At 39.9% G+C, this 19310-nt stretch overlaps 1 protein-coding gene and 1 pseudogene across 5 annotated transcripts; both read right to left on the bottom strand.

The window, feature by feature from the left end:
- Positions 1-561: 561 nt before the first annotated feature.
- On the bottom strand, positions 562-16775 carry LOC147360800 (aldo-keto reductase family 1 member C3-like). 5 transcript variants are annotated; one of them, XR_015138740.1, is made up of 10 exons: positions 16527-16752; positions 13557-13724; positions 13165-13281; positions 11791-11868; positions 11251-11373; positions 10293-10402; positions 9080-9245; positions 2842-2924; positions 2592-2741; positions 562-754 (listed from the first exon to the last, which is right to left on the bottom strand). XR_015138740.1 is itself a non-coding variant. In XM_086331154.1 (9 exons), the coding sequence occupies exons 1-9, from the start codon at positions 16605-16607 to the stop codon at positions 712-714; spliced, it is 969 nt and encodes a 322-aa protein (XP_086187280.1). In that variant the 5' UTR covers positions 16608-16775; the 3' UTR covers positions 562-711. The 5 variants fall into 5 exon arrangements, 3 of the variants coding, with proteins under 3 accessions (XP_086187280.1, XP_086187278.1, XP_086187277.1); XR_015138739.1 differs by lacking the exon at positions 562-754 and adding an exon at positions 2083-2219; XM_086331154.1 differs by lacking the exon at positions 2592-2741 and having other exon boundaries at positions 16527-16775.
- On the bottom strand, positions 14857-15575 carry LOC147360801 (U4/U6.U5 small nuclear ribonucleoprotein 27 kDa protein-like; annotated as a pseudogene).
- Positions 16776-19310: the final 2535 nt, after the last annotated feature.

Below are 19310 nucleotides of genomic sequence, written 5' to 3' on the forward strand. Positions count from 1 at the left end.
GGATTTTCTCAACAGACACCTACCCATTTCTAACAGCTAAATTCTCCTGATGACATTCACTGTCCCATCCTCCACTAGACTATAAACTCAAGGATTTCTCATTTAGTTAATATATATTGATAAAACAATGTCTTACTGAAGAATGTTCAATAAAGTTTTGCTGAATGAATGAGTGAATGACAACCAATGAATGAATGGTAAAATATGTAAGTATTTATCAAAATGCTAAGCATGGTCAGACAATTAAGAAATTAAATAAATGAATCAGATGTGCTGCTTTACAGAGAGAAAAATATAATACTGGATTTTTTAAATCATATTTTAGCTTACCAAGATGATTATGCTAAGTTGAAAAGTATACAACATGTAGACTGAAGATTATTTGTCTTTGTAAATAATCATACACACAAATTTGTATAGGATTCTATAAGGAAAATGTACCAAAGTATTATATAATGGTGAATTACAGCTTATCTTTATTTTCTGTCATTTCTATTTTACTTTCCAAATTTCCTGTAATTTTTTTAATTATCAGAAAAAAAGAGCATTCTTACTTTGAAGTTTTAATTGTTTCATGAACTGTTTATTTCACAAGGAAAGGCATTTTCAAAAGTTGAGACACTTCATTCAAGCACCGTCACCACATACAAAAATCCTCTTCACAGCCCCAGAAGCAAGAAATTCTTGAAGAACCACAGTGAGACCTGAGAATCAATATTCTTCAAAAAATGGATATTCAGGGTGACTGATACCACTGAAAGAGAAGGAGGAGGGTTCATTTATTAATTCTGTCATGTTGTCATAGAGAGCATTACTCTGTGAGTGCAGTCAGGATGGCCTAAAATTCAAAATCTACAAATACATCCCTCCTTCTCCCCCAACAAACACACAGCAGGAGTCTGGTCCATGTGCACATGGCACCTGCACGTCCAGTCCCAACATTCACGTGTAATCGTCACTCCACAGTGACAGGTAGTTTGACTCAGGTTACAATTTTAAGAGGGCACAAGACCTGGGGCTAACTCTGGAGATCATTTCCCGCCCTTCGTGGAACTTCTGTCTCTAGACGATGAGAAGGATCATAGCAAACAAAGTAGCTGCTCTTTTTTCTCACATCCATGGATAAGCAGATACCAAGCACCCCCAAAAATACAGACTGTCTTCATTAAGGAAATTCTAATCTATTGAAGAGATACGCAGTCACCTGAATAATCATACAGCACAAAGTGGCATTGATATTTTCTTAATTTATGATGTATTAAAACATTGGTTACTCAGTAATTAGTATAACTATTGTTTTTTCTCCATGTTTCTACTTTTCTTTTTAAACTTTTCCTTTTCAATTCAATTTGTCCTTTTCAATTCAATTCATTAAAAAGTGCATTCTGAGCAATTTTAAGTGCCAGGAGCTGTGCTGTTGACCTGAGCTCACAAAGAGGAATAAGTCTAGCCATTCACAGCCTAATGAAGGAGAAGATAGAATTATACTTAAAAGTCTTTAAGGGCAGAAAAGTAAGTTTTCACCTTTTTTTTTCATTTATCATGTATTTTATCAGAATTGTGATATAGTTTTACAAACAATAGGGAGAGTTTTGATAGCTTTCCCTTCAAATGAAATCTTCACTGTATCAATAATTTGCATTCCCTCCTCTCTAAACTCCCTTCCAAATTTCTCTTCTGTCTCTTCAATCCTAACATTCTCCTGCAGTAATGAGGCAGCTGGAATTCTGTTAGTGACTAAGTCAAAGGCAAGCAGGTGGGGGCTCCCCAGGGGATGGACTTCTGCTGGACAAAGGCTAAACTGCAGTGAGTCTTCACTCAAACCAGAGAGACCCAGATGATCTTACCTGAGTGTGTCCTGTTAAGGACACAGCAGTCTCTCACTGGAGGGTCAGTTAAGCTCATGATCTATGGGTAATTCAGCTTTGTGAGATAACAAGGATGAGGACATGGGAATTGTAATAGGGAAAAAAGATCAATGAAGAGATTAATTTGAAAAAAATGGATTGTGTCTTGGAGAAGAAATGCCCGTAAGGGAGAAAATCTACCAGACCCTTAGGAGATGGCGGGGAAGCAGGCCCATGTGACTTCTCAAAACTGTTGCAGGTTGGCCTTCATGGGACCTTCCTCCATAACAAAGTGTCAACAAGATGTTTTATCATTGTGTTAGGAATAACATGAATGGGGGCTTCCCAGGTGGTCAGTGATAAAGGATCCACCTGCAAAGTAGGAGACATGGGTTCAGTGATTGGCAAGATAACTTGCAGAAGAAAATGGCAACCCACTCCAGTATTCCTGCCTGGGAATCCCATGGACCCTAGCAGGCTACAGTCCGAGGGTCCCAAGAGTTGGACACAACTAAGCAACTAAACAACAACAAAACATGAATGTAATCCAAAAAGGCTTAATCATTATACAGTTTTTATTAATATAACCTTTTTATCCTGATGTAAAAAGAATTAAACATACTCACAGGTCCCTGTAAGAATAGTGGGCTGCTGGCACTGTGCCCTCTGTGTTTACTGGGTCCCTCAGCCCTGAGAGGAGGTGCACCAGGCACAGGGATTAGGGGCACAAAGTAGTGAAATTACCACGATGTAAACTCTGAGGATTTTACTGATGGGCTGTCCTAGGTCCCAATCATTTCTGTTGGTCAGAGACAGAGCCCAGGAGGAAACCTCTGGTTTGAGGTCTGCAGGAAGACTCTGGTTGGCTTCTATGCTGGAATCAGGACTGTCTTCCTAGAATCAAGTTTTTAAAAAGCTTAGTTGCCCTACTGATCTGCCTGCTACAGCAAAAAAAAAAAAAACCATGTATGTGAAATATCTGCAAGTCACTTACAGCAGAAATTCATAATATCTTATATTTCTATTGATGCCATCAATTGCTTTCATGTCTTCTGGAGTCAGTTCAAAGTCAAACACCTGGAAGGAAAGAAGAATCACATTACCTTTCCCACAAGAAGATGGCCTCCCCCTGGGAACTGGAGGACTTTCCAGCTGGATGGGGACAATAGAGGGGACAGGGAAGCCGTGTCTGTCCTCAGCTTCCAGGTGAACAAGCCTGGGACCCTCTGCTGAGTTCTCACCTCTCCTTCCCACACATCTTTCTCTGTTCACCTCACAAACATTACAGTGCATCAGTCCTTTATTTTTCTAAGTGAATCACTTCAGACAGAAAAGAAATGTACTAAAATACCCTTTTGTCTTTGAAAACTCCTGCCTCAATACCTGCACCTGAACAAACATTAGACTGCTTCACACTCCCCAACATGCCCTAAGTGTGACAGCATTGCACTGAGGCCATGTGGGGAGGAGTCTTCCTTGCAAAAGCCTATCCAAGAATCTGATATCAAACTTACTCTTTATCTATGAATAAATCTAAAAGAAACTTTATGTAAATGCCTTTGTAGATAAAGTTAGAAAAGTTTAAACAGTAAAGAACATCTAAAATATTAAAAATTCACATCATAATCATGAAATGGATAGCTCAGTTTTATAAAGAAATTTGTTTTCTCTGAAGTGATCTACTGTTTCAATGCAACATGAATCAAAGACTGACATACATATTCTCTTGTAGAAATCAGCAAAGTGATACCAAATTTTAAATAAAAGAAGAACTAATTAAAAGTAGCCAAGACATTCTTCAGTTCTGTTGAGTTCAGTGGCTCAGTTGTGTCCGACTCTTTGTGACCCCATGAACTGCAGCATGCCAGGCCTCCCTGTCCATCACCAACTCCCGGAGTCCACCCAAACCCATGTCCATTGAGTCGGTGATGCCATCCAACCATCTCATCCTCTGTCGTCCCCTTCTCCTCCTGCCCTCAATCTGTCCCAGCATCAAGGTCTTTTCAAATGAGTCAGCTCTTCACATGAGCTGCCCAAAGTATTGGAGTTTCAGCTTCAGCATCAGTCCTTCCAATGAATGTTCAGGACTGATTTCCTTTAGGATGAACTGGTTGAAGAATTTACCATTCTGGAAATAAGACTTATTTTACAATTTAATAACACAGTACAGAAAACTGAATAGTTAAATAGAAGAAAGAGGCCAGAAATGTACTTATAGGTTCTCTATATATGACAGAGTTTACCATGAAAATCTGTGGAAAATATGGATATGTTGTTTTTATTCAGTTGCTAAGTCATATCCAATTCTTTGTGACACCCTGGACTGTGGTAAGGCAGGCTTCCCTGTTCACCACCAACACACAGAGTTTTCTCAAACTCATGTCCATTGAGTTGGTGATGCCATCCAACCACCTCATTCTCTGTATCCTGCTTCTCCTCCTGCCCTCAGTCTTTTCCAGCATCAGGGTCTTTTCCAATGAGTCAGCTCTTCACAATCAGGTAGCCAAAGTATTAGAGCTTCGGCTTCAACATCAGTCCTTCCAATGAATATTCAAGGTTGATTTCCTTTAGGATAGATTGATTTGGTATCCATGCTGTCTTAGATTTCCATTTAATAAACAAACAAACATATATGTGACCATTTTCATATTATATTGCAAAACCAATTCTAGGTGTACTTCAGGGGCAAATTTGAATGGAAACACACAAACAATTTTTTAGGGGACCATACACTGAAGCAACTTAGCAGCAGCAGCAGCAGCAACACTTGACCTTGACTTAGATGGACCTGTGAACTTTGGCAGAATTGATGAGTCAGTTCTGAGTCTATAAATGAAGAGTATTTTTTTTTCCATTCACTGACTATGGATCATAGTACTGTGCTGACGTGATAACCAGGTTAGTTGACCACAGTCTAGCCAAATATATATGTAAAACTAGAGGGAGAAGCATGCAGGCTCCTCTGACAAGAGTCATATCCACCTGTTAAAGCAGAACTGCTGAGATGCTCTGCACTGAGTTGCAAATGCATGAGCAAGACCAGCTAAGAGGATAGCAGCTGAGCTGAGTTGAGGCTGATTGTCAAAACACAGAATCAAGAGACACAGAAATGATCTCTGCATTAAATCCTGAAAGTGGGGAGAGTTTCTTGTATAGCTGTGACTAAGGGTACAATTATGGCCTCCTACAAATAAATCAAAAGAGAAACAACCTAGCTAAAGTGGACAAAGTCTTGAAAAGGAGCTACACAAAGAGAAACTCAAGAAGATTAAATGTATAAAAATGAAACCCTATAATATTCAGGGAAATACAAAATAAAACCATGATGGTTTGTGAGTTAAAGATTGCTGCTATAATTTTTGTGCCCCCAAACTTCCAAATAGGAAAAGAAGTACATCAAAGCTGTATATTGTCACCCTGATTATTTAACTTATATTCAGAGTAGATCATGAGAAAGCTGGGCTGGAAGAAGCACAAGCTGGAATCAAGATTGCTGGGAGAAATATCAATAACCTCAGATATGCACATGACACCACCCCTATGGCAGAAAGTGAAAAAGAACTAAAGAGCCTCTTAGTGAAAGAGGAGAGTGAAAAAGCTGACGTAAAACTCAACATTCATAAAACTAAGATTATGTTATCTGGTCCCATTACTTCATGGCAAATAGATGGGGAAACAGGGGAAACAGTGGCTGACTTTATTTTGAGGGCTCCAAAATCACTGCAGATGGTGATTGCAGCCATGAAATTAAAAGACGCTTACTCCTTGGAAGGAAAGTTATGACCAACCTAGACAGCATATTAAAAAGCAGAGACATTACTTTGTCAACAAAGGTCTGTCTAGTCAAGGCTATGGTTTTTTCAGTAGTCATGTATAGATGTGACATTTGGATTATAATGAAAGCTGAGTGCTGAAGAACTGATCCCTTTGAACTGTGATGTTGGACAAGACTGTTGAGAGTCCCTTGGACTGCAAGGAGATCCAACCAGTCCATCCTAAAGGAGATCAGTCCTGGGTGTTCATTGGAAGGACTGATGTTGAAGCTGAAACTCCAATACTTTGGCCACCTGATGCAAAGAGCTGACATTTGAAAAGACCCTGATGCTGGGAAAGATTGAGAGTAGGAGGAGAAGGGGATGACGGAGGATGAGATGGTTGGATGGCATCACCGACTCAATGGACATGAATTTGGGTAAATTCTGGGAGTTGGTGATGGACAGGGAGGCATGGCATGCTGTGGTTCATGGGGTCACAAAGAGTCAGACATGACTAAGTGACTGAACTGAACTGAAATGTATATGTTGATGGTGTTAGAAAAATCCCAACACATGGAGGCTGAACAACACACTGCACAATAATCAACAAATCAAAGAAGAAATCAAAACATGCATAGAAATGAATGAAAATGAAAACACAACAACCCCAAACCTATGGGAAACTGTAAAAGCAGTGCTAGGGGGAAGGTTCATAGCAATACAGGCTTACCCAAGAAACAAGAAAAAAGTAAAATAAATAACCTAACTCTACACCTAAAGCAACTAGAAAAGGAAGAAATGAAGAACCCCAAGGTTAGTAGAGGGAAAGAAATCTTAAAAATTAGGGCAGAAATAAATGCAAAAGAAACAAAAGAGACCATAGCAAAAATCAATAAAACCAAAAGCTGGTTCTTTGAGAAGATAAATAAAATTGACAAACCATTAGCCAGACTCATTAAGAAACAAGGAAGAAAAATCAAATCAACAAAATTAGAAATAGAAATGGAGAGATCACAACAGACAACACAGAAATACAAAAGATAATAGGAGACTATTATCAGCAACTATGTGCAAATAAAATGGACAACATGGAAGAAATGGACAAATTCTTAGAAAAGTACAACTTTCCAAAATTGAACCAGGAAGAAATAGAAAATCTTAACAGACCCATCACAAGCACAGAAATTGAAACTGTAATCAGAAATCTTCCAGTAAAAAAAAGCCCAGGACCAGACAGCTTCACAGCTGAATTCTACCAAAAATTTAGAGAAGAGCGAACATCTATCCTACTCAAACTCTTCCAGAAAATTGCAAAGGAAAGTAAACTTCCAAACTCATTCTATGAGGCCACCATCACCCTAACACCAAAACCTGATAAAGATGCCACAAAAAAAAGAAAACTACAAGCCAATATCACTGATGAACATAGATGCAAAAATCATTAACAAAATTCTAGCAAACAGAATCCAACAACATATTAAAAAGATCATACATCATGACCAAGTGCACTTTATCCCAGGAATGCAAGAATTCTTCAGTATGCACAAATCAATCAATGTAATACACCACATTTAAAAATTGATAAATAAAAACCATATGATTATCTCAATAGATGCAGAGAAAGCCTTTGACAAAATTCAACATCCATTTATGATAAATATTGTCCAGAAAGCAGGAATAGAAAAAACACACCTCAACATAATAAAAGCTATATATGACAAACCCTCAGCAAACATTATCCTCAATGGTGAAAAATTGAAAGCATTTCCCCTAAAGTCAGGAACAAGACAAGGGTGCCCACTCTCACCACTACTATTCAACATAGTTTTGGAAGTTTTGGCCAGAGCAGTCAAAGCAGAAAACGAAATAAAAGGAATCCAGATTAGAAAAAAAGTAAAACTCTCACTGTTTGCAGATGACATGATCCTCTACATAGAAAACCCTAAAGACTCCACCAGAAAATTACTAGAGCTAATCAATGAATATAGTAAAGTGTCAGGATATAAAATTAACGCACAGAAATACCTTGCCTTCCTATACACTAACAATGAGAAAACAGAAAGAGAAATTAAGGAAACAATTCCATTTGCCATTGCAAAGAAAAGAATAAAATACTTAGGAATACATCTACCTAAAGAAACAAAAGATCTATATATAGAAAACTATAAAACACTGGTGAAAGAAATCAAAGAGGACACAAATAGATGGAGAAATATACCATGTTCATGGATTGGAAGAATCAATATAGTGAAAATGAGTATACTACCCAAAGCAATCTATAGATTCAATGCAATCCCTATCAAGCTACCAACGGTATTTTTCAGAGAACTAGAACAAATAATTTCACAATTTGTATGGAATTACAAAAAACCTCAAATAGCCAAAGCGATCTTGAGAAAGAAGAATGGAACTGGAGGAATCAACCTGCCTGACTTCAGGCTATACTACAAAGCCACAGTCATCAAGACAGAATGAAGTAAGCCAGAAAGAAAAACACCAATACAATATACTAAAACATATATGTGGAATTTAGAAAGAAGGTAACAATAACCCTGTATGCAAGACAGCAAAAGAGACACAGATGTATTGAACAGTCTTTTGGACTCTGTGGGAGAGGGTGAGGGTGGGATGATATGGGAGAATGGCATTGAAACATGTAAAATATCATATGTGAAATGAATCACCAGTCCAGGTTTGATGCATGATACAGGGTGCTCAGGGCTGGTACACTGGGATGACCCAGAAGGATGGGATGGGGAGGGAGGTCGGGGGGGGTGGTTCAGTATTGGGAACACATATACACTCATTGCGGATTCAAGTCAATGTATGGCAAAACCGATACAAAATTGTAAAGTAAATTAAATTAATTTATTAAAAAAAAAAAACGAAACGGAGCCTTTCAAAGGTCATGATAGTGGAGCTCTCACAAATGAGATTTTAAAATAGCATATTCATATAAGAGACTTGGGAGAGCGCTGTTGCCCCCTCCATTATATTAAGATGCAAAGAGAAACCTGTGACCTGGATGAGGGCCCTCATCTGACCACACAGGAACCCTGACTCAGATCTCCAGCTTCAAAACTGTGAGAAATAAATTTCAATTTTTCTCAGCCTCTCAAACTGTGATATTTTGTTACAGCAGGTCAAATGGTCTAAAAAAATCACATAATGCAATTTCATCAACTGATAACAAAGAAAATAAGATATCATTTGTACAAGATGATAGAATAAATGGCTGACATAATTCTGAAACTAAAATCTCTGTTTTCCGTCCAACCTGAACCCTCTGCAGCCATGCCACCTCTTCTGTTGCCACATCAGGAGGAGAAAATCACCAGGAACACACACAACACATTCATGCATGGGGAAGAACTGGTAACTTGTCTTGACTCAAGGAAAGTCTTGAGAGATGGACAAAGAATGACCCTCGAGAAGGATATTCCTTAGGAGCCCTCTGCCCACAGCCCCACTCATCACCTGTATGTTCTCTTTGATCCGCTTCTTGTTGTAACTCTTGGCCAGAACCACAACCCCACGTTGTATCTGGTAGCGAAGGGCAACTAGAGCTGGGGTTTGCTTGTGCTTTTTGGCAATGGTACAAAGAACCTGGTCCTCCAAGAGAACGGGCAGGTCCAGGTTCACCCTGGAAGGAAATTCAGAAATGCTGAGGAGCTGAGACTAAGTACTCAGTTTGTGAGTAGTTTTACCAAACAGACCAAGTATGTCCTATACCAGTGCTTCTCAAAGTGTGGTCCGTGTACTAAGATCATCAGCATTACTGGGAATCTTGTTAGAAATACAAATTCCCAGCTTAAATGCAGACACACTGAATCAGAACCTCAACTGTGGCACCTCCCAATCTGTGTTTACAAAGTTCTCCCAGTCATTTGGATGCATGTTTGAGTGAGACCAGAACTGCCAAACTCATGGATTTTTTTTTCCTTTTTAAATTATCATTTGTTGTTTTTCTCCATTCATAGCTCTAAAGTTTGTACAATGGCACACACAAAAAAAAAAGTAATGGAAAAAGACTGGGAAATTTTTTTTAATTGTCACTTTTCACAGGTATTGATACAAGTTGAATAGTCCAAAATAGAACTATTCATTTCACATTATTTATATTATGCAATTTTCTATAGATGTTTACAAAAATGGTTCATACTGAAATTTGTTATCATGATAGACCTGGAAGTTACATATTATTATCCCCATTTTAGATAAAAGATATGTGAGGTTTGCTACTGCTGCTAAGTTGCTTCAGTCGTGTCTGACTCTGTGTGACCCCAGAGACAACAGCCCACCAGGCTCCCCCATCTCTGGGATTCTCCAGGCAAGAACACTGGAGTGGGTTGCCATTTCCTTCTCCAATGTGAGGTTTAGACATGTATTTTTAGAAACATGTTCATAGTTGAATAAATAAGTAAATCATAATATAAGCTTGTGTCTCTGGTCTCAACTGGGGGATTATATATAAATTTTAATGCAGACATTTGTTATTGATGGGTCAACAATTTAATACAATGTAGAAAAATTGGCTGGGTGATGGGAAGATAAAAGAGAAGGATTCATTCCATCCCTCCCTGCTTATCCCCTGTGCCTATGAGTTATCTGAGTAATATATGATTTAAACTAGTTTATCAAAAATTTAATTTTAAATAAATTCCTTGTTATCTTCATTAGGATTCAATACCATTCTTTTAGACGTTGGGATCCCAGAGCAGCATAGGCAACAAGAACGATATCATGTGACTTGCAGAAATCCAACAGTTTCCTCCGGTTGAGATAAGGGTGACATTCCACCTGTAGAATGTCAACAGAGAAGAGTGTCAGATTATATGGAATGGTATTATTAATGTGACAGAAAAGATGTAAACTGGAAATACCAACACCAAGAGATAAATAGTCAAAAGTGTGTTTATACAGTTAATTTTATGATAGACATGGATGGGAAAACCAGTTTAAGATTGAATAATCAAAAGGTGGGCTCTACATTTGAGTAAATGTTTCTGAGTAAATATTTCATGTAATGTTAGCATCACCATGAGCCTTTAAATTAACCCTCTAGCCTGGATGATTTCCATCATCTCCAGCACATTTTTCTGTTTGGTGCTCCCTGTTGAGACTCATAAATACTGAGCCACAGAGATTTTGGATTCAGCCAACAGAGCCCCACATGAACTCTTAACACCCATCTCAGCTGATTTGTCTTTTATTACTTCCCATTCCAGTTTTTTTTTATTAATTTATTTTTTACTGACGAATGATTGCTTTACAGAATTTTGCTGGTTTCTGTCAAACCTCAACATGAATCCATTCCAGATTTTCATGGTCTTCCTTCCTGCTTGCAGTTCGCTCCAAGCCACTTTCACCCTCCGTCTGGTCATCCTTCCATCTCAGGGAAATGCCTCCTTCCTCTAGTTCTGGATTCTACCCACAATTTACCAGGAAACGGTCCACACCTATCTACCCAGACTTTATCAGAGATATCGTTATGGATTACATTCACAAAGTCCAGACAGAGGCTCTGCTCTCTAGAATCCTTTGACCCACAAAGGTCAGATGAACAGGAGGAGAGGACAGACAGACATCAGGCTCCAGGGCAGAAGGAGGTTGTGAAGAGCAGGAGGGAGAGGAGCCGAGCTGCTCACCTGGTTGCAGACGGGCTTGTACTTGAGCCCCGGCTTGTTCAGGATCTTCTGCAGCTGCTTGTGGTTGAAGTTGGACACCCCAATGGACTTGGTCAGCCCTGCATCCTTACACTTCTCCAGGGCCTGGGGATGGATGGGTGCTGAAAATTCACTTGGAATGGGCAATAGAACAAGAATAAAAGCTGAAAAAAATCTGTAAAAAGTGTCATCCAGAAGAATTAGCATTGATTATCAAGAAGGAAAGAGGGGAAGAATGGCATGACACAAAAAGAAGAATTGCCATCTCCTCCTTGGAAAACCCTGGAGAACACATATCACATGGAAGGAAATAGATATCTGTCTCACTGTCCCAGATTCTCCTCCTCTGTTCCTCTCTGTGAACATTTCAGCAATGGTTTCCTCTCCACAACCCCAGCATCACATCCCTTAGAGTTCATGAACTGCTGAGTCTGATGGCCCACAGCCCATGCTCACAGGCAGAATTGATGGAGGTTTCCCCTCTCCTGGCTCCTCCTTTAACTCTCTACTCTTGGAACTCACCTCCCATGTGTGACAGAGATCCACTGAGTCAGGTATCAGTTTTCCATTCTCATCTTTTGGGAATAATTCCTCCCCTGGCTGGAATAGAAGCAGTCATTTTAGACATGCAAAAAATAATTTCTCCACATTTAGCAAGGCTTCCAGGCACCCAGGATTAAACCTACATGAGGTAGGTTTACAACTTTCTAGATACTAATATTTGCAAAGTGATTGCATATTGAGATGTAAGCAAGGTCATTGGGATGGAGGCTTATTCTACTTTTTTACACTCAATGTATGTTGTAATAAGTACAATTTTCCTAGGTCCTAAAAAGGACTTCAAGTGACTTCTGTGAATTTTGTCTGTTCTTGTACTTCCCTCTTTTGAAATATCTCTGATCTGAGAATGGCAGTAAGTTACATGGCTTTATTTCCAGAATAAAAGTTTCAACCTTGACCTGGGCTAGAAAATTAGATTTCCTTTTCCCTCTGAGCATCAGATGCCCTAGAGCAGGCCCATGAACCAGCAAGACTCTCCTTAAGTTGGTACGGATTGTGGAAGATCAAGGTCTCAAAGATCTTTGAGACCATTGTGGAAGATCAGGGGTCTCAAATGTTCATGGCCATGGACCTTGAGCTGCCCCAAGGTTATATTTGCCATCAGTGGAAAATTTTCAGGAAAAAATAAGCAAACCATGAGTAACATCCTGATAAGGCATAGAAATTAGTAGAAATTAGGAGACATTTCTGAAGAGTACTGCAAATCCCCAATCTGTCTGTGGCTGTGACTTGTCATCTACATAGTCCACTAAGCTATTGTGCATCAGATGGTTTGAGCTGTTTTTTGTAACTTGAAATCAAAAGTTCTCAGTAAACCATTCTTGGCAGCTAAGTGCAGTCTACAAACCTCATCATGAAGTCAGGCAAGAGAGGAGGCAATCCCTCCCAAGTCCTTGTAAAGGAACAAAGTTTAGATGCACCCAGAGGGAGCACCACCAAATATGCTCATTTGAAAGGGTGAAAGACAAGAGAAACTCATCATGTTCAATGTAAGGCAGTGTCATGCTCACCACGGCTGCACCAAACTCTTGGTTCTTGAAATCCCCAGGGACTCAGGAGTCATATTCAGGACTGTGTGCAGAATTGGCCTGCTTCTACTTCCTCAAATTTTTCTGGCAGAGACTCTCAGATTATTAACTCCTTTCTCTGGGAGGCATGTAAGGGATTCAAAGAAACTCAGTAAAAAGATGATCACAAATTATTGTTTGGGAGATTCTACTCTAGTGTAATCGTCCCTTCAACCTACTAGGACAAATCTTAATTCAACCATCCATGCAAGTTGATGCACATTCTAACACAAGAAATAAAATTGATGTGATCACACATATTTCCAACCTTCACAGGCAGTGGAAAATGAATAATATAGAGATCGACATAGTCCAGCTGAAGAGTTTTCAGTGACTTTTCCAAGGCTGGTCGGACCAAGTCTTGTCGAAGGGAAGTTAACCAAAGCTGTAGAGATTAAAGAACGCAAGTTTTATTAATAATACTTCAGATATTTTTTTTTGCCTTACTGTGAGGCTTGTGGGATATTACTTCCCTGACCAAGGATCAAATCTGGGCTCATGGCATTAAAGCACCAAGTCTCAACCACTGAACCACCAGGAAATTCTAATACTTTAGGAATTTACCAATAAGCATAGATCACCAAACAAATGATCCCATTATATAATTGTCACCTTGGCACAATCACTTGCATACATGTTCATACACAACATGCATAGTACCTTTGAAGTGTAGAATATGTCTTCTCTCTTCACAGTGCCATCTGCAATCTTGCTTCGAATGGCCTGGCCAACTTGCTCCTCATTTTGGTACACATGAGCACAGTCAATATGGCGGAACCCAACCTCTATAGCAAATTGGGTGACTTCCTGAGATTCACTCTTAGCAGTCTACATAAACAAAAATGTTGAATATCCACATGATTAAGAGATTGCTAAGGTACAAGCTTTGATCTTCCCAAGGATTGACTTTGCTCTGTGCCTTTGGTTAGTTCTATATGTGTGGTGATGAACCCATGATAGTTTCCCTGAACATTCCTGGAAGTTATTCCATGGACACCCAGGAACCCTTCAACCCCAGGCAACTAGTGGTTGATTGCTGACCTCAGAGGACCCAAGAATACCTCCAGGTTCAGTAATTTGCTGTTAGAAGCCAAAAGACTCATTAAGTTGTAATCATGAGTAGCATTTATATTGTGAGATGTATACTTATATACAAAGGTATAAGGTGCCTGGTAAAAGCAGCAAGAAACTAAGTGAAAGCATTTGAGACCTCTGTCTACCAGTGAAACCATACAGAATGCACCAAATAAAACTGTATCTATTCAAGGTGTACAAAGTGATGTTCTCATATAAGAATCCATAGTTAATAATCACCACAATCAAGCTAGGTAACAGATCCATCACCTCCCATAGCTAACTATTAAGGTTGTTTGTAAGAAGACTTAAAATCTAATCTAACAAAATCTCAAGTTATGCACATTATCCTTAACTATAGTCACTGTGCTATACACCAGTTGTTCAGGCTTATTCATCCTGTAACTGAAGGTCTATACCATTGACCAACATCTTCCCATTTTTCCCAGCCTTGACACCAGCTTCTGGTCACCATTTCCCTATTCTCTGCTTCTATAACTTCCACTTTTAGAGAATCCACCTATAAAGATATCATGTAGTATTTATATTTCTATTTCTGGCTTATTTCACTTAGTTTAATGTTCTCCCAGTTCATCTGTGTGGTTACAAATGGCAAGATTATTTTTTTTATAATGCTGAATAAATGTTCCATTTCTTTTTTTTTTTTAGAAAGTATTGCTTTATTTGAGAAACTTACTTCCAAATTACTTTTATGTATTTTAAAAAGTCATAAAGAGCATCCAAGAGAAAAACATATACAGTTTCTATAGGAATAAGGACAAAAAAATGGGGTTGATGACTGCCCCAAACGATATTTCCTAAAGGAAAAAAATGTAATATTTAACTTCTCTTTTTTTGAGGCAGGGTAAGTGAACTACACACATCATAAATAAAATTTTCTTACTTTACAAGGAGGAAGGACTGTGATCCTGTTTTTGATGCATATGAAATACAAAAATCCACTGTTCTGATCACGATGAGGGAAAAAAACATCATTCTTCAACACTTCAGTTCATGCAATGAAATCCAAAGGTCTGTTGAATCCACCTTATGGATTCATGTACTGCCTATACTTTCTCTTCTGAGACACATTTATGGCGTAGGCATTTACAGAGCCATCCACCTTTTTCCCTTTTGTGGAGTCAAAGGAGGCAAATCCCATTAACTTCATCATTTCTATTTCTTCCTCTGTTTTGCCCTCTAAGTCTTTCTCAGTTATCTGACGTTCTTTGCTCTTTCTTTCTTTTCCTCATCTCTTCTTTCTTTCAGTTGAGAAGGGAAGATGTGGATCTATGTGGTCTTGGGGACCTGGAACGCTTTCTGGGTGGGGAGCGAGAGCGGCTTCTTCTCTGATCTTGCTCCCGAACCGGGACCTTTCTTGGCGCCTGTGTTCTCTTTCCCGGGATGTGGACCCGGACTGCCTCCGCTACCTCTGTGGGGCGCGGCTGCGGCTGCGACCCATTTGGAATCCTTCTCCAGTACAAGTCCTCCGTTTCTTTTTATGTGATTCAGAATCTTTCCTATTTCAAGGAGATAGATATTTGGTCTAACTTCCCTCTGTTGTGTCTGCTCCTGGTTTTTCTTAAATGCTCGGACATTTGGGGATGTACTGAGCCATGAACCAGTGAATTTCATTGACAGCCTGGACCCTTCCTCGCCCTCACCCCCTGAGTCCTACAAAGTCCTGTCTTCTGTTTCCAAAATGTCTCTGGATATTTCTATCTGTTTTATAGATGAAAAAGCTGAGACTCAAAGTTTAAGGACCAGTCCCTTGTGAAAATTACATGCTCTAAAAACGGACAGCCAACTTTCTGCCTTCCAGTCTAAAGACTTGTCCACTAGCCCCACTTATGCCCAGGCACTTCAGACTATACTTTAATAAAAAAAAAAAACACACAATGAAACCCAAGAACACACTGCAAAACCTGGCTTGTAAGATTGTAGTTTATCCCCTCAGTAATATCCCTTCAGTTATATCCTCCTCCCACTCAAATGATACTATAGTTCCCATCAGAAGAAGTTTCCAAGTAGAAAGAGAAGTACAAGGAAAAATATAGCTGAAGTGTTTCTGCCCTGGAACTGAGCAGATATCCCACAGTAGAAAAGCAATTCTCTCCCATTATTTTTCAGTCACCTCATCTTCAGGACCTTCCACCTCAAATGCTTCTCTGGATCATGTCTTTTTGGAAGAAGAAAAGTGTTCTGAAACTAATGAAATATACAGAGAAACCCCACCATTGCAATCCCCCTCAAAACAAAGCAGCTGACAGTCAGTGATCTTGATGGCCAAGTCTCACCTCTTCTGCCAAACTGGGAAAGAGATGGAAACTGGAGGGGAACCCAGAGTAATATGCAGGTGAGCACAGCCTCAGACCTTGATGCAGAGTGGAGACTGGATGCTCTCTCCTCTTTCATAGGGCATGGTTCTAGCCTGGTTAATGAGCCAGATGACCTTCCTAGTGTCACATGGGGACTCAAGACTTGAGACCCCACATCCCTTTCACTCATGTTACATCCACTATTTTTTATACCTCAACCCCAAACCACTACTCTTACCTCTAGAGGTGCATAGGTTCCAAATCCCAGGACAGGAATGAAGTAGCCATCATTAAGCTTCACTTGCCTTTTGGGATCCATTGCCTGTTTCTCCTCTGAGTAAGCAGACTGATTTTTTTTTCTTCTTCCCTCACAGTTATAAATAACAGGAAGGTAACACCCAGCTGCAGGATTCAATGTTAGCTGATATGTTGTAGGAGGAGCATGACTAAACCAGTACCCATAGAGTAAGAAGAGAATTGAAATCAGTTAACTTGTTTGATTTTTTTAATCAATATAACCTTAAGTATCAAATAATGATAAGATATGCTAAACAATTATTAATCATTAGTTGCACAAGAAACTCTACACAGTAATCTTTTTTATTTTTCTATTATGAAGCCAATCTCAATCAAACATCAATTGAAACAACTTCCTTACAGTACAAACACACTCACATACAAAAGTGTTTAATAAAGATTTTTCAAAATGCTATCCCTTAATAAAGAATTAAAACTTCAAAAGAACATAAATTTCCTTTTTCATATTTCCCACCAGCAAAATTATTTTGCTACAGATCTTACAGTGGTGACATCCTGAACAGGATACCAGAACTAGACATTTGGCAAAGTCTTTATTGGAGGTGGACTCTTAATAGCTTTAGGACACCATATGCAATGTGCAAACAGACTTCGAGTGCTTATACCTTGTCCTTAGTTATATAACTTTTAGAGTACTCTCATAATGTAACTGATACATATTTTACATATTTCACTTAACTTACTATCTTATTCAGCATTACTCATAAAAGAATAACCTATAAACAACTTAAATTATAACAAATTCAGGAAGAGTAGGGGAAATTATCATGCAATGCTACATAGTTATATTGTGAAGTCAAAAGTTTAATATGTACTATGATGCCAGCAAAGTGGTGAGCTAGGAAGACTAAATTCTCCCAAGGAAAGATGAAAAAAGAGAGAGAAAGCAGCTGAAAAACCTCATAGAAGTTCTGGAAAACAGTCAAACAAAGATCGACAGCAACAAAGTAGTAGTAGCAAACAGGCAATTAGGAAAAATTCAGAACAGAGTGTGACAAGGAATTTCATTGTGCATCACTCACCTGTACCCTCCTCCTGTCTGGAGCAGTGCAGTCTTGATCAGCTCCCAGTTGCCTCCCTCAAACCAAAGTGATCACAGAAAACCTGTGTGCAATGTTCCAACCTACTTGGGGGCTGTTTGGAGATTGCTGTCTGTTCCACTTAACTCTAAACTTAAACTGAAGAGCAGCTAGAGGGGCTATTACAGCTGCAGGGGGACTATATTTATATGGAGTGAGTGTTAGTTGCTCAGTCATGTCTGACTCTTTGTGACCCTGTGTTCAATAGCCCACCAGGCTCCTCTGTCCATGGAATTCCCCAGGCAAGAATGCTGGAGCGGTTTGCCAGTCCCTTCTCCAGGATATCCTCCCGACCCAGGGATTGAACCCAGGTTTCCTGCATTATAGGCAGATTCTCTACCATCTAAGCCACCAAGGAAGCCCATATATATGTATATATGGGGCCAAGGAAAAGGACAAAGGAATATGGGGGAGACATAGACTAGACCAAGTATTAATAAAGCCCTGAGTAGAACTGGGGTGTGGATTTGGGTGAGGAGGAACATAGAGCATTCAAAAACAGTCATAAATACACCAGAATCAGAAAGCCGCCCACAGGCCAGGCAAGATGCTGACTCAGAAATGAACTGAGACCCTTCAGTTTTCCTGTTGGGCTAAAACCAGGACTAGGAAACACCCTGATGCTGGGAGGGATTGGGGGTAGGAGGAGAAGGGGACGACTGAGGATGAGATGGCTGGATGGCATCACTGACTCAATGCACATGAGTCTGAGTGAACTCCAGGAGTTGGTGATGGACAGGGAGGCCTGGCTTGCTGCAGTTCATGGGGTCGCAAAGAGTCGGACATGACTGAGCGACTGAACTGAAACTGAACTGAGGAGCATATCAAGCAAACTAATGAAGGAAAATCATGACAAGGAACAAATCTACCAAGAGTATTTGCCTTGTTTGTTAAACAAGTTGTTTAAAGTACCCAACTATGAACACATTCACAAAGGAACACACACAGGAACACACGCACGTATGGATGGGGCAGGGCAACCATCAGAGAGGGGCCAGAGGAGCAGAGTCTGGAGCTCTGACCAGTGTGCCAGGGTTGCACCACATGCATGGCCATCCATGCCAGGGGCTGCTCCAGCACACCTTCCTCCAGCTCTGCTCCCCTCTGGGGCATAGGTGCCAGTATCAGGGATGGGGAGGGGGTGCACACTTACAAGGGGTGGAACTAAGTTGAGGCCAACCTTCATGGCTTCTGCTCCAGCCCCTTGAGACCTACCTGGCCCAGTAGGGTTGAGACAGTCAGCGAGCACAGGAGAAGCCTTTGCTCACACTGGGCTCTGGTTCTTGCCTCCCCCACCCTGTCCCACTGAGGTGACAGTTGCCAGCACACCCTGGGAAGGGGTGACCCTGCCCACCTCAGCTCCAGCTTTGCCCCAAAGCCTCTGGGCACACAGACTGCATAAGGATGCATCCACACAAGGACACCCCTGTAAGAACAGATCAGGAAACTTTTTCACTTTTTCTGTCTCTTTTTCCTAGAGACAGAGAAAGTAAAGCAAAATGAGAAGACAAAGGAATTTGTCTCAAATGAAACAATAAGAAAAACACCTGAAAAAATCTGCTAAAGAGATAGAGATGAATAATTTACCAAAATAATTCATTTACCAGAATTCAGAATAGTAATTA

Source organism: Bos grunniens, chromosome 13, assembly GCF_055505025.1.
Source record: "Bos grunniens cultivar Pamir isolate PY7600 chromosome 13, Bosgru_T2T1.0, whole genome shotgun sequence".
NCBI lineage: Eukaryota > Metazoa > Chordata > Mammalia > Artiodactyla > Bovidae > Bos > Bos grunniens.